The sequence below is a fragment of the Oncorhynchus keta genome, chromosome 34 (genome assembly GCF_023373465.1).
Source record: "Oncorhynchus keta strain PuntledgeMale-10-30-2019 chromosome 34, Oket_V2, whole genome shotgun sequence".
NCBI classification, from domain to species: domain Eukaryota; kingdom Metazoa; phylum Chordata; class Actinopteri; order Salmoniformes; family Salmonidae; genus Oncorhynchus; species Oncorhynchus keta.
In genome coordinates, this window is record NC_068454.1 from 1,661,223 (window position 1) to 1,674,988 (window position 13,766).

The 13,766-nt window shown below is 47.0% G+C and overlaps 1 protein-coding gene across 5 annotated transcripts in view; it reads left to right on the plus strand.

Annotated features, from left to right (window-relative positions):
• The window catches only part of LOC118381802 (partitioning defective 3 homolog B-like), a 414,310-nt gene that overhangs the window by 319,394 nt on the left and 81,150 nt on the right, over positions 1-13,766 (plus strand). For all 5 annotated transcript variants that reach the window (XM_052492713.1, XM_052492715.1, XM_052492714.1 and 2 more), the window contains one exon: positions 7,965-8,177. In XM_052492713.1, coding sequence (XP_052348673.1) covers positions 7,965-8,177 — 213 coding nt within the window. The remainder of the gene's footprint in view (positions 1-7,964; positions 8,178-13,766) is intronic.

The following is a 13,766-nucleotide window of genomic DNA, read 5'->3' on the forward strand; positions in this document are numbered from 1 at the left end:
TCCTCATGTCCTCAGGTCCTTACTACTGCAGCTCCTCAGTTCCTCATGTCCTCAGGTCCTCATGTCCTCAGATCCTTACTACTGCAGCTCCTCAGCTCCTCAGGTCCTTACTACTGCAGCTCCTCAGCTCCTCAGCTCCTCAGCTCCTCAGGTCCTTACTGCTGGAGTGAAACACATGTTTTTATAAGCCCAGTCATTGCGCAACATTTATAAACACAATCTGTTTGTCAATAATCCATTTATATAATAATAATACCATTTATATAATAATAATACCATTTATATAATAATAATACAATTTATATAATAATAATAATAATACCATTTATATAATAATAATACCATTTATATAATATTAATAATAATAATACAATTTATATAATAATAATACCATTTATATAATAATAATACCATTTATATAATAATAATATCATATATATAATAATAATACCATTTATATAATAATAATAATAATACCATTTATATAATAATAATACCATCTATATAATAATAATAATACCATCTATATAATAATAATACCATTTATATAATAATAATACCATATATATAATAATAATACCATTTATATAATAATAATAATAATACCATTTATATAATAATAATAATAATACCATCTTCAGACGAAGAGGAGGAGGAACGTCGTTACGTTGTCCTTGTCAATAATACCATTTTGTCCGTAATCTTGATGAAGAATGTTAATTACCTCACATGTTTGAGACCACAAAATAAGCCAAAATAGCTGCTAATAGTTTTCTATTGAAAATACTGTGATTGGATAATTTTGTTTTTTGAGAGTAAATTATATATAAAAAAAGTAATTGTAATTTCTACACACTCTACCTGGTTTAATTTGTTTACGTTTAGCTCTTGGCATTTTTTTTACACTCGTAACTATGTTTTCTACTCGTAACTATGGAGACCCATCAGCTCCTCTAGTTCCACACATCTGTTCTTTATCTCCATGACAACCCCTACTTCAAACTACTCTCTGAGTAATGGCCAGTGTTTTCCCCCTGGCGTGTGTGTGAAGATCCTGTATTCCACTTTATAAAACGTTCCGTTCAGCGGGTGGTTTTACTGATTGACAGACTAATGTTTATTAACATGTAGCCTCGCCCAATAGGCCCAACACTTTGCTGACTCGGTGTGTTTGGAGACCCCTGCCTGCTAGCGCCCTGCTTTCTAAAAGCTCAAATCTCATCTTTATGCGCTTTGACACATTTCATTATTAGCATGGTCTTAAGAGGGGCTGGCAAGCTCTGAGCTCTGGGGATTTCATCTGGCTAAAACCTCCTCTGTAGGTATCTGTTACACTGTTGCTGGGCAATACACAGGAACCCACCCTTCTCTTTCTTCTCTCTCTATGCCTATCTTTCTTCTCTCTCTTCTCTCTCTCTACCTATCTTTCTTCTCTCTCTCTCTGCCTCTTTTTCTTCTCTCTCTTCTCTCTCTTCTCTCTCTCTGCCTCTTTTTGATTGGTTGCTTCCAGCCCTGTTTGGGAGCCCCGCCTAGTTGATTGGCTGCTTCCAGCCCTGTTTGGGAGCCCCACTAGTTGATTGGCTGCTTCCAGCCCTGTTTAGAGCCCCGCCTAGTTGATTGGCTGCTTCAGCCCTGTTTGGGAGCCCCATCTGTTGATTGGCTGCTTGACAGCCCTGTTTGGGAGCCCCACTAGTTGATTGGCTGCTTCCAGCCCTGTTTGGGAGCCCCTGCCTAGTTGATTGGCTGCTTCCAGCCCTGTTTGGGAGCCCCACTAGTTGATTGGCTGCTTCCAGCCCTGTTTGGCCCCACTTTGCTGATTGGCTGCTTCCAGCCCTGTTTGGGAGCCCCCTGTTGATTGGCTGCTTCCAGCCCTGTTTGGGAGCCTCACTAGTTGATTGGCTGCTTCCAGCCCTGTTTGGGAGCCCCACTAGTTGATTGGCTGCTTTCAGCCCTGTTTGGGAGCCCCACTAGTTGATTGGCTGTTCCAGCCCTGTTTGGGAGCCCCACAGGATTGGCTGCTTCCAGCCCTGTTTGGGAGCCCCACTAGTTGATTGGCTGCTTCCAGCCCTGTTTGGGAGCCCCACTAGTTGATTGGCTGCTTCCAGCCCTGTTTGGGAGCCCAGCCTAGTTGATTGGCTGCTTCCAGCCCTGTTTGGGAGCCCCACTAGTTGATTGGCTGCTTCCAGCCCTGTTTGGGAGCCCCACTAGTTGATTGGCTGCTTCCAGCCCTGTTTGGGAGCCCCCTAGTTGATTGGCTGCTTCCAGCCCTGTTTGGGAGCCCCACTAGTTGATTGGCTGCTTCCAGCCCTGTTTGGGAGCCCCACTAGTTGATTGGCTGCTTCCAGCCCTGTTTGGGAGCCCCACTAGTTGATTGGCTGCTTCCAGCCCTGTTTGGGAGCCCCGCCTAGTTGATTGGCTGCTTCCAGCCCTGTTTGGGAGCCCCACTAGTTGATTGGCTGCTTCCAGCCCTGTTTGGGAGCCCCACTAGTCGATTGGCTGCTTCCAGCCCTGTTTGGGAGCCCCACTAGTTGATTGGCTGCTTTCCCCTGAACCATTAGATTCCTTGTTTTTATTTACCCATCTACCCCAAAGCAACAGAGAGAAACGTTGTGCAGGATAGATCCTAGAGAGGAAGACAGCTGCCTTTTATTTGCTTTGTATTCCTTAGTAATTTCCTTTGGTGATTGGGAGAGAGGAAGAGACAAGATAGAGAGAGGAAGAGACAAGATAGAGAGAGGAAGAGACAAGAAAGATAGAGGAAGAGACAAGATAGAGAGAGGAAGAGACAAGATAGAGAGAGGAAGAGACAAGATAGAGAGAGGAAGAGACAGGATAGAGAGAGGAAGAGACAGGATAGAGAGAGGAAGAGACAATATAGAGAGAGGAAGAGACAGGATAGAGAGAGGAAGAGACACTATAGAGAGAGGAAGAGACAATATAGAGAGAGGAAGAGACAGGATAGAGAGAGGAAGAGACAGGATAGAGAGAGGAAGAGACAATATAGAGAGAGGAAGAGACAGGATAGAGAGAGGAAGAGACAGGATAGAGAGAGGAAGAGACAGGATAGAGAGAGGAAGAGACAATATAGAGAGAGGAAGAGACAAGATAGAGAGAGGAAGAGACAATATAGAGAGAGGAAGAGACAAGATAGAGCGATAGAGGTAAATAGAGAATGAGAGGAGGAGAGAGAGTGAGAGGCAGGGAGAGGGGTAAATAGAGAATGAGAGGAGGAGAGAGAGTGAGAGGCAGGGAGAGGGGTAAATAGAGAATGAGAGGAGGAGAGAGAGTGAGAGGCAGGGAGAGGGGTAAATAGAGAATGAGAGGAGGAGAGAGAGTGAGAGGCAGGGAGAGGGGTAAATAGAGAGTGAGAGGCAGGGAGAAAGGGTAAGTGGAGTGGGAAGAGGTAGTGTTTGTGACAGTTTTGCTGATGAGGGAGAGAGAGAGACACTGGGGTGGTATGCTGGTTATTATACTAAACCATTACAGGAGGAGGACTGAGCAGCAGTAGCCCACCACAGATCACTACATTGAGTCTCTCGCTATCCCCCATCTTTTTCTCTCTCCCTCTCCTTTCCCCCGATCTGCAGGTCACCTGTCAGCCAGATTAGCAGGATGCCTGACTCATGGCTTTTCACTAAACCGACAGAAAGACACTCAACACTGCTGATTGAGAAACAGCTGCATGAGATCTGAGCTCTCTGGTCTAAAGTAGTGCACTATATAGGGAATAGGGCTCTGGTCTATAGTAGTGCACTATATAGGGAATAGGGCTCTGGTCTATAGTAGTGCACTATATAGGGAATAGGGCTCTAGTCTAAAGTAGTGTACTATATAGGGAATAGGGCCCTGGTCTATAGTAGTGCACTATATAGGGAATAGGGTTCTGGTCTATAGTAGTGCACTATATAGGGAATAGGGCTCTGGTCTATAGTAGTGCACTATAATATAATAATAATAATATATGCCAATTTTATCCAAAGCGACTTACAGTCATGTGTGCATACATTCTACGTATGGGTGGTCCCGGGAATCGAACCCACTACCCTGGCGTTATGCTCTAGGGAACTGTGCTAGAAGGACTATGGTCTATAGTAGTGCACTATATAGGGAATAGGGCTCTGGTCTATAGTAGTGCACTATATAGGGAATAGGGCTCTGGTCTATAGTAGTACACTATATAGGGAATAGGGCTCTGGTCTATAGTAGTGCACTATATAGGGAATAGGGCTCTGGTCTATAGTAGTACTACTATATAGGGAATAGGGCTCTGGTCTATAGTAGTACACTATATAGGGAATAGCCTGGACTTCATCCCTCTCCTTCAGGGAATATGGTAGCCATTTCATCCCTCTCCTTTAGAAGAAGGTTGACATAGGGAGGAGAGCAGGAAGCTCTGACCTGGCTTCTGGCTGGCTGGCTGACTGGTTGGTTATCCCTAGCTGACTGGCTGGCTGGACTTTATCCCTGGTGACTGACTGAGCCTGACTGGCTGGCTGGCTGGCTGGCTGGCTGGACTGGCATCCCTCTCCTTCTGACCAGACTTCATCCCTGGCTGGCTGGCTGGTGACTTCTCCCTGACTGGCTGGTGACTGAGCCAGACTTCATCCCTGGCTGGCTGGCTGGTGACAGACTTGATCCCTCTCCTTCTGACTGGCTGGCTGGCTGGCTGGCTGGCTGGCTGGCTGGTGACCAGACTTCATCCCTGACTGGCTGGCTGGCCAGACTGGTCATCCCTCTCCTTCACCTGACTGATGGCTGGCTGGGTGGCTGGCTGGTTACCCATTGTTACTGGCTGGTGACTGACTGACTGACTGGCTGGCTGGCTGGTTACTGGTTGGTGACTGACTGACTGACACTGGCTGGCTGGCTGGCTGGCTGGTTACTGGGAGGGTGACTGGACTGACTGACTGACTGGCTGGCTGGCTGGGGCTGGTTACTGGTTGGTGACTGAGGAGGACTGACTGACTGGCTGGCTGGCTGGTTACCTGGTTACTGGCTAAACAGCTTGCTCCCTCTAAGTTTGTCCATGTGGTAGCTAAAGCCACCATGTTGAGATAGTTGAAGGATCCATTTGTTCTTTAGGGCTGTACTGAGATCACTTAGCATTTACTGGTAGATATCATCTTGTGTCTCGCTTCATCCCTTTTCTGAGCCAGACTTCATCCCTCTTTGAGCCAGACTCTCCCTATTTGGTTAGACTCATCCCTGATTCTGAGCCAGACTTCATGCATTCCATGTTTCTCCTTCTTTGCCAGACTTTCCCACTCCAACCTGTCCTTCTGAGCCAGACTTCATCCCACTCCAACCCTCTCCTTCTGAGCCAGACTTCATCACACTCCAACCCTCTCCTTCTGGCCAGACTTCATCCCTCTCCTTCTGAGCCAGACTTCATCACACTAACCCTCTCCTTCTGAGCCAGACTTGTTTTTTCTTGTCCCTTGTTTGAGCGACATCCCACTATAAATAAAATAAAAATCACACTTCATCCACGCTTCTGCCAGACTTCATCACACTCCAACCCTTCCTTCTGAGCCAGACGATCCCTCTCCTTCACAGCCAGACTTCATCACACACAACCCTCTCCTTTTGACACACTTCATCCCACTCCTTCTGAGCCAGACACATCCCACTCCTTCTGAGCCACTTCATCCCTCTCCTTCTGAGCCAGACTTCACCACACTCCTTCTGAGCCAGACTTCATCCCACTCCTTCTGAGCCAGACTTCCTCACAGGAAGTGGGTTTAGTTTAGTTCTGAGAGAGAGAGAGAGAGAGAGACTTCATCCCTCTCCTTCTGAGCCAGACTTCATCCCTCTCCTTCTGAGCCAGACTTCATCCCTCTCCTTCTGAGCCAGACTTCATCCCTCTCCTTCACCTTCTGAGCCAGACTTCATCCCTCTCCTTCTGAGCCAGACTTCATCCCTCTCCTTCTGAGCCAGACTTCATCCCTCTCCTTCTGAGCCAGACTTCATCCCTGTTCTGAGCCAGACTTCATCCCACTGAGCCAGACTTCATCCCTGTCCTGGAATGCCAGACTTCATCCCAGTGAGCCAGACTTCATCCCACCCTGTGAGCCAGAATCCCAGTTCTGAGCCAGACTTCATCCCTCCCTTCACCTTCTGGAATGCTGTGGGTTAAAACTATGACAGGTTCCCCATTTCTGAGCTGTCAGACCCTGTGATGGATGGGCCAGTACATAGTGACCTCTGCCCCCTACATCCCTGTGCTAATCCAAGGGAGGGTGAGGGAGGGGGAGTGAGGTGAGAGTCCCTTGAGGAAGGGAGGACATAGTAAGGGAGAGGGAGGGAGGGAATGCCAGTACCTGACTGAATAAACAGCTTGCTCCCGACACGAGTCTGTCCATGTGGTAGCTAGTCAGCCATTTGAGATGTTGAAGAGTTATTTAGGGCTGCTTGCCTTAGCATTTACTGGTAGATATCATACATTGTGTCACGCCCTGACTTTAGAGAGCCTGTTTATGTCTCTATTTGGTTAGGTCAGGGTGTGATTTGGTTGTGCATTCCATGTTTTCTCTTTCTTTGTTTCTGGCCCGAGTGTGGTTCCCAATCAGAGGCAGCTGTCTATCGTTGTCTCTGATCGGGGACCATTCTTAGGCAGCCCTGTGGTTGTGGGTAGTTGTCTACGTGTGGTGGTCTGCGTGGCACTACGTAGCTTTACGGTCGTTTGTTTTTTCTTGTTTTGTTTAGCGACATTATAAATAAAATAAAAATGTACGCTCACCACGCTGCGCCTTGGTCCGTTCCTTTCGACGAGCACACACACACACACACACACACACACACACACACACACACCACACATCACACACACACACACACAGTTTCCACTATATCTCCACACTAGGGACAGTGTCCACATATCTCTTTCACACACATAGTGTCCACACATATATCCACACTAGGGACAGTGTCCTTATATCTCTTTCATGGGGAAGTCCCGTCCTTGTTTCCTCTTCAGGAAGTGGGTTTAGTTTTGGTCAATTGCTTACTGTTTGAATAAATCGTGTGCAGTATCCCTGATAATTCAAACGATTCTAGTTTTTACCTTGTTACTGTTGGGATGTTAGTTACTGATTTTTAACAGGAACAGAGTCACGCTTTTCTGGTACAGAATTTATCTGGGTGCCTGGATGATCATTATGGGAGGGAGAGGGAGAGAGAGAGAGAGAGAGAGAGAGAGAGAGAGGAGAGTTTCCCTATATCTCCTCTAGGAGAGAGAGAGTGAGAGAGAGGGAGAGATACATAGTAAGGTGAAGTCCCTCTAGGAGAGAGACAAGAGATAGTCTAGAGAGAGAGAGAGAGAGAGAGAGTGTCCCTATATCTCCCTCTAGGGAGCAGTGTCCCTATATCTCCCTCTGAGGGGGAGAGAGTGTCCCTAGAGAGAGAGAGGGGGAGTGTCCCTATATCTCCCTCTAGGGACAGTGTCCCTATAGAGAGAGGAGAGGGAGTGTCCCTATATCTCCCTCTAGGGGCAGAGAGGGGGAGACAGAGATCTCCCTCTAGGGAGAGAGAGAGTTTCCCTAGAGAGGGAGAGAGACAAGAGAGAGAGAGGGGAGAGAGTGTCCCTAGATCTCCCTCTGGGGAGACAGTGTCCCTATAGAGAGAGAGAGAGAGGGGCAGTTTCCCTAGAGATCTCCCTCTAGGGACAGTGTCCCTGTGATGGAATGCTCTTTCATGGGGTGAGAGTCCCTGTGATGGAATGCCAGTACATAGTAAGGTGAGAGTCCCTGTGATGGAATGGAGGCAGTGTCCCTATAGCTCCCTCTAGGGGCAGTTTCCCTATATCTCCCTCTAGGGGCAGTGTCCTTATATCTCTTTCATGGGGCAGTGTCCCTATATCTCCCTCTAGGGACAGTGTCCCCTTCTCTTCTCCTTCTTCCTCTACTGTCTCCCTCAGAGGGCTCTCCTGCCCAGGTCCCTAACCTGTCTCCCTCTCCCCTCCTCAGAGCCCTCCCCGGCCGTGGACCTTGGTCCTACCTTGGGTTTGAAGAAGTCCAGTTCTCTGGAGAGTCTGCAGACGGCCATGTCAGAGGTCAGGAAGAATGAGCCCCTCCCCTTTCACAGGCCACGCCCCCACATGGTCAGGGGGAGGGGCTGTAACGAGAGCTTCAGAGCGGCCATTGACAAATCTTACGACGGACCAGCTGATGAAGATGATGGTAAGATATCAGAGATAGAGAGACACACACACACACACACATACTCCCTCTCGCGCACCAACCCTCTAACCTTCCAACACTTAACCTGTCTTAACGACTGCCGACAGGACACAGAAGGCAGGATATGTGCCAACTGTCCACAAAATGATGGGGGGGGGGGGATCTATGGGATAGCTACAAATCTGATGTGTTCTAACATTCAAGTCCCAGAATGCAGTATAACTGCAGTGCACTATATTGATTGCAGCTTGACGTCATCGGAGTGCGTAGCTGCGGGAATCACTCGGTTGGTTATTTTAACTAAAACAATAACCAATTTTTGTTTGTTTGCATGGATTTAGCTTTTATCAGCAAGGACCACTATTTCTTGTCCCGGTATCCCGCTTAACAGACAGGTTGAAGCCTGACAGATTCGCTAAGCTGCTAGCCATCAAGCTAACAAAGTTGGTCCCAGAGGAGTTTTCCACTGAAGTCCTCTTTGTCTGGAGATGTAAATAGTTCTAGAGCTGTAGGAGATGTAAATAGTTCTAGAGCTGTAGGAGATGTAAATAGTTCTAGAGCTGTAGGAGATGTAAATAGTTCTAGAGCTGTAGGAGATGTAAATAGTTCTAGAGCTGTAGTAGATGTAAATAGTTATAGAGCTGTAGGAGATGTAAATAGTTCTAGAGCTGTAGGAGATGTAAATAGTTCTAGAGCTGTAGGGGATGTAAATAGTTCTAGAGCTGTAGGGGATGTAAATAGTTCTAGAGCTGTAGGAGATGTACATAGTTCTAGAGCTGTAGGAGATGTAAATAGTTCTTGAGCTGTAGGAGATGTAAATAGTTCTAGAGCTGTAGGAGATGTAAATAGTTCTAGAGCTGTAGGAGATGTAAATAGTTCTAGAGCTGTAGGAGATGTAAATAGTTCTAGAGCTGTAGGGGATGTAAATAGTTCTAGAGCTGTAGGAGATGTAAATAGTTCTAGAGCTGTAGGAGATGTAAATAGTTCTAGAGCTGTAGGAGATGTAAATAGTTCTAGAGCTGTAGGAGATGTAAATAGTTCTAGAGCTGTAGGAGAGGTAAATAGTTCTAGAGCTGTAGGAGATGTAAATAGTTCTAGAGCTGTAGGGGATGTAAATAGTTCTAGAGCTGTAGGAGATGTAAATAGTTCTAGAGCTGTAGGAGATGTAAATAGTTCTAGAGCTGTAGGGGATGTAAATAGTTCTAGAGCTGTAGGAGATGTAAATAGTTCCAGAGCTGTAGGAGATGTAAATAGTTATAGAGCTGTAGGAGATGTAAATAGTTCTAGAGCTGTAGGAGATGTACATAGTTCTAGAGCTGTAGGGGATGTAAATAGTTCTAGAGCTGTAGGAGATGTAAATAGTTATAGAGCTGTAGGAGATGTAAATAGTTCTAGAGCTGTAGGAGATGTAAATAGTTCTAGAGCTGTAGGAGATGTAAATAGTTCTAGAGCTGTAGGAGATGTAAATAGTTCTAGAGCTGTAGGGGATGTAAATAGTTCTAGAGCTGTAGGGGATGTAAATAGTTCTAGAGCTGTAGGAGATGTAAATAGTTCTAGAGCTGTAGGAGATGTAAATAGTTCTAGAGCTGTAGGAGATGTAAATAGTTCTAGAGCTGTAGGAGATGTAAATAGTTCTAGAGCTGTAGGAGATGTATCTACAACACTTTGTTTTGGGGACAAACCGGATCACCCAGAGTTCCAATGCTGTAGTTGTTTGATTGCTGAGGATTACAGGCTTGAGGAGGCTTCCTTGATCACGCAGGTCGCCAGCCTACGTAAGAAACTGGGGAAAACTCAGAGTGGCATGTTGACCTTTTCTACACCAACTGGATCCTCACACATGTTGGATGCACCTAGTGGTTAAGACATCCTATGGTTAGAGCAGGTAGCCTTCCTATTTTGGAGGGGTAGCCTAGTGGTTAGAGACAGGTAGCCTAGTGGTTAGAGACAGGTAGCCTCGTGGTTAGAGCAGGTAGCCTAGTGGTTAGAGAAAGGTAGCCTAGGGGTTAGAGACAGGTAGCCTAGTGGTTAGAGACAGGTAGCCTAGTGGTTAGAGACAGGTAGCCTCGTGGTTGGACAGGTAGCCTAGTGGTTAGAGACAGGTAGCCTAGTGGTTAGAGACAGGTAGCCTGTGGTTAGAGACAGGTGACCTAGTGATTAAGACAGGTAGCCTAGTGGTTAGAGACAGGTGACCTAGTGGTTAGAGACAGGTGACCTGTGGTTAGAGACAGGTAGCCTAGTGGTTAGAGACAGGTAGCCTAGTGGTTCAGACAGGTAGCCTAGTGGTTGGACTGTCAGCCTGTGGTTAGAGACTCTCTGAGGTAGCCTGTGGTTAGAGACAGGTAGCCTAGTGGTTGAGACTGTCAGCCTGTGGTTAGAGACAGGTGACCTGTGGTTGTCACAGGTCTCCTGAGTGGTTAGAGACTGGCTGACCTAGTGGTTAGAGACAGGTGACCTAGTGGTTAGAGACAGGTAGCCTAGTGGTTAGAGACAGGTAGCCTAGTGGTTAGAGACAGGTAGCCTAGTGGTTAGAGACTCTCTGAGGTAGCCTAGTGGTTGGACTGGTCAGCCTGTGGTTAGAGACAGGTAGCCTAGTGGTTAGAGACAGGTAGCCTAGTGGTTAGGACAGTAGCCTGTCTTAGAGAGGTAGTCTAGTGGTTAGAGACAGGTAGCCTGTGGTTCACCCTGACTCAACGTAGCCTAGTGGTTAGAGACAGGTGTCTGGTCTGAGACTGGTCACCCTGTGGTTGAGTCTCCTGAGGTTAGAGACAGGTAGCCTAGTGGTTAGAGACAGGTCCTCTGGTTAGTCTGACTGTAACATAGTGGTTAGAGACAGGTCCTGTGGTTAGAGACAGGTGACCTAGTGGTTCCCTCTCAGGTAGCCTCTGGTTAGAGACAGGTCACCTAGTGGTTAGAGACAGGTCTCTCTAGTGGTTAGAGGCAGGTGACCTAGTGGTTCTCTCAGGTAGCCTAGTGGTTAGAGACAGGTGACCTAGTGGTTAGAGACAGGTGACCTAGTGGTTAGAGACAGGTAGCCTAGTGGTTAGAGACAGGTGACCTAGTGGTTAGAGACAGGTGACCTAGTGGTTAGAGACAGGTGACCTAGTGGTTAGAGACAGGTGACCTAGTGGTTAGAGACAGGTAGCCTAGTGGTTAGAGACAGGTAGCCTAGTGGTTTGAGACAGGTGACCTAGTGGTTAGAGTGTAGAGGTGTCTCTAACCACTAGGTCACCTGTCTCTAACCACTAGGTCACATGTCTCTAACCACTAGTTGCAGATTCTTCAGAATTAGCAACTAGTGTTAGGCGGATGAGTAAAATCTAAACATTTCTGTTTTAGTAGAGTTCCCCATCCAACAAGACATATCGGTGCAGGGATAAGCATGGCGGAGGAGTGACGCCATCTGATGTGAGACAAAGCCCAAAAACCCAACATAAGTAGCAAACTTCCTTGGCCAGTACAACACTGATCAAAACACTTTCACTACTTCAGACAGACACCAACAGTTGGTCTTCCTCCTCTTGGCAGCCAACTAAATCCTCACACTAATAATGGCTGAAGTCATCTTATGGCCTGGCGATAGATTTTTCTTCCTTTTTGGGGGGGGGGGTGTCGGGCCGGGGTGTTGCAGATGAGAGAGAACGAGAGAGAGAGAGAGAGAGGGAGAGATGGAGATGGCGGGGGAGAGCGGGAGGGAGGGAGGGAGAGACGGATAGATCTAGAGAGAGAGAGAGATAGAGAGAGAGACGGGGATGGAGGGGGAGAGAGGGAGGGAGGGATTCCTATCACTACTCTATACCCTGGCATTCCAGAGAGAGATCCCAGGAGAGAAATGGAGGGGGAGAGCGGGAGGGAGGGAGGGAGAGACCCTATCACTACTCTAGACCAGAGAGAGAGATAGATCCTATCACGGGGATGGACCCTTTACTGGGAGGGGGATCACTATCTGATAGAGAGTGGGCTGGAGTGACAGTGAGATCCTATCACTACTGGCTGTCCCTTTACTGGCTATCAGACGTCCACTAGTGAGTCTGAGAGGCTGCAGGGAAAAGAGTAGTGTGGAGTGAACGATCAATGTGGTCCTTTATTCACCTCTACCCCATGTCTGGCTGTCACCCTGTCTCTCTGAGTCTCTCTGAGGTCTGTCTGGCTGTCTGAGGTATGTCTGACTGTCACCCTGTCTCTCTGGGGTCTGGCTGACTGTCACCCTGTCTCTCTGAGTCTCTCTGAGGTCTGTCTGGCTGTCTGAGGTATGTCTGACTGTCACCCTGTCTCTCTGGGGTCTGTCTGACTGTCACCCTGTCTCTCTGAGTCTCTCTGAGGTCTGTCTCGCTGTCTGAGGTATGTCTCCTGTCACCCTGTCTCTCTACAGTCTATCTGACTGTCACCCTGTCTCTTCACAGTCTCTCTGAGGTCTGTCTGGCTGTCTGTGCTATCTCCCATCAACTGTCTCTCTGAGTCTCTTCACAGTCTGTCTGGCTGTCACCCTGTCTCTCTGAGTTCTCTGCTATCTGTCTGGCTGTCACCTCTGTCTCTATGAGGTCTGTCTGGCTGTCACCCTGTCTACTCTGTCTCTCTGGACTGTCTGGCTGTCACCCTGTCACTACTCTATACCCTTATGACTCTCTGAGTCTATCTCATTCTGTCACCCTGTCTCTATATCCAAGGACTCAGAGGTCTGCTGGCTGTCACCCTGTTCTCTGATAGTCTCCTGGGGTCTGTCTCTGTCACTAAATACCCTTTACAGAGTCTATCTCTATCACTACTCTATATGTCTTTACAGTACCCTATCTCTCATATCTGTCCTATCACTACTCTATTGTCCCTTTACAGTCTATCTCCTATCACTACTCTCCTCTGAGTCTCTCTGGGGTCCTGGACACCCTGTCTCTCTGAGTCTATCTCCTATCACTACTCTATACCAGTTACTACTAATCTGAGTCTCTCTAGGTATGTCTGACTGTCACCCTTCTACTGGGGTCTGTCTGATATCTCATATCACTCTCTGTACCCTTTACAGTGCTATCTCCCATCACTACTCTATACCCTTTACAGTCTATCTCCTATCACTCTCTCTCTCTAGTCTATCTCCTATCACTACTCTGTCCCTTTACAGTCTCCTCTCTATCACTACTCTGTACCCTTTACTCTCTCTACTCTCTCTCTCTCTCTCTCATATCTCTCTCTCTATCACTACTCTGGACCATTACAGTACTATCTCCTATCACTACTCTAGTACCCTTTACAGTATTGAATCTCCTATCACTACTAAATACACTTTAAAGTACTATTATATCTCCTATCACTACTCTGACCCTTTACAATACTAGAGATCACTCCCTAATATCTCCTATCACTACTTTTACCCTTTACAGTGACTATCAACGTAAATTAATCCCAAGGACACAAAGCATGGAGAGGAGAGGGGGGATTCCTATCACTACTCTATACCAGTTACATTGCTATCTCATATCACTACTCTATACCCTTTACAGTACTATCTCCTATCACTACTCTATACCCTTTACTGTGCTATCTCCCATCACTACTCTATACCAGTTACAGTGCTATCTCATATCACTACTCTAT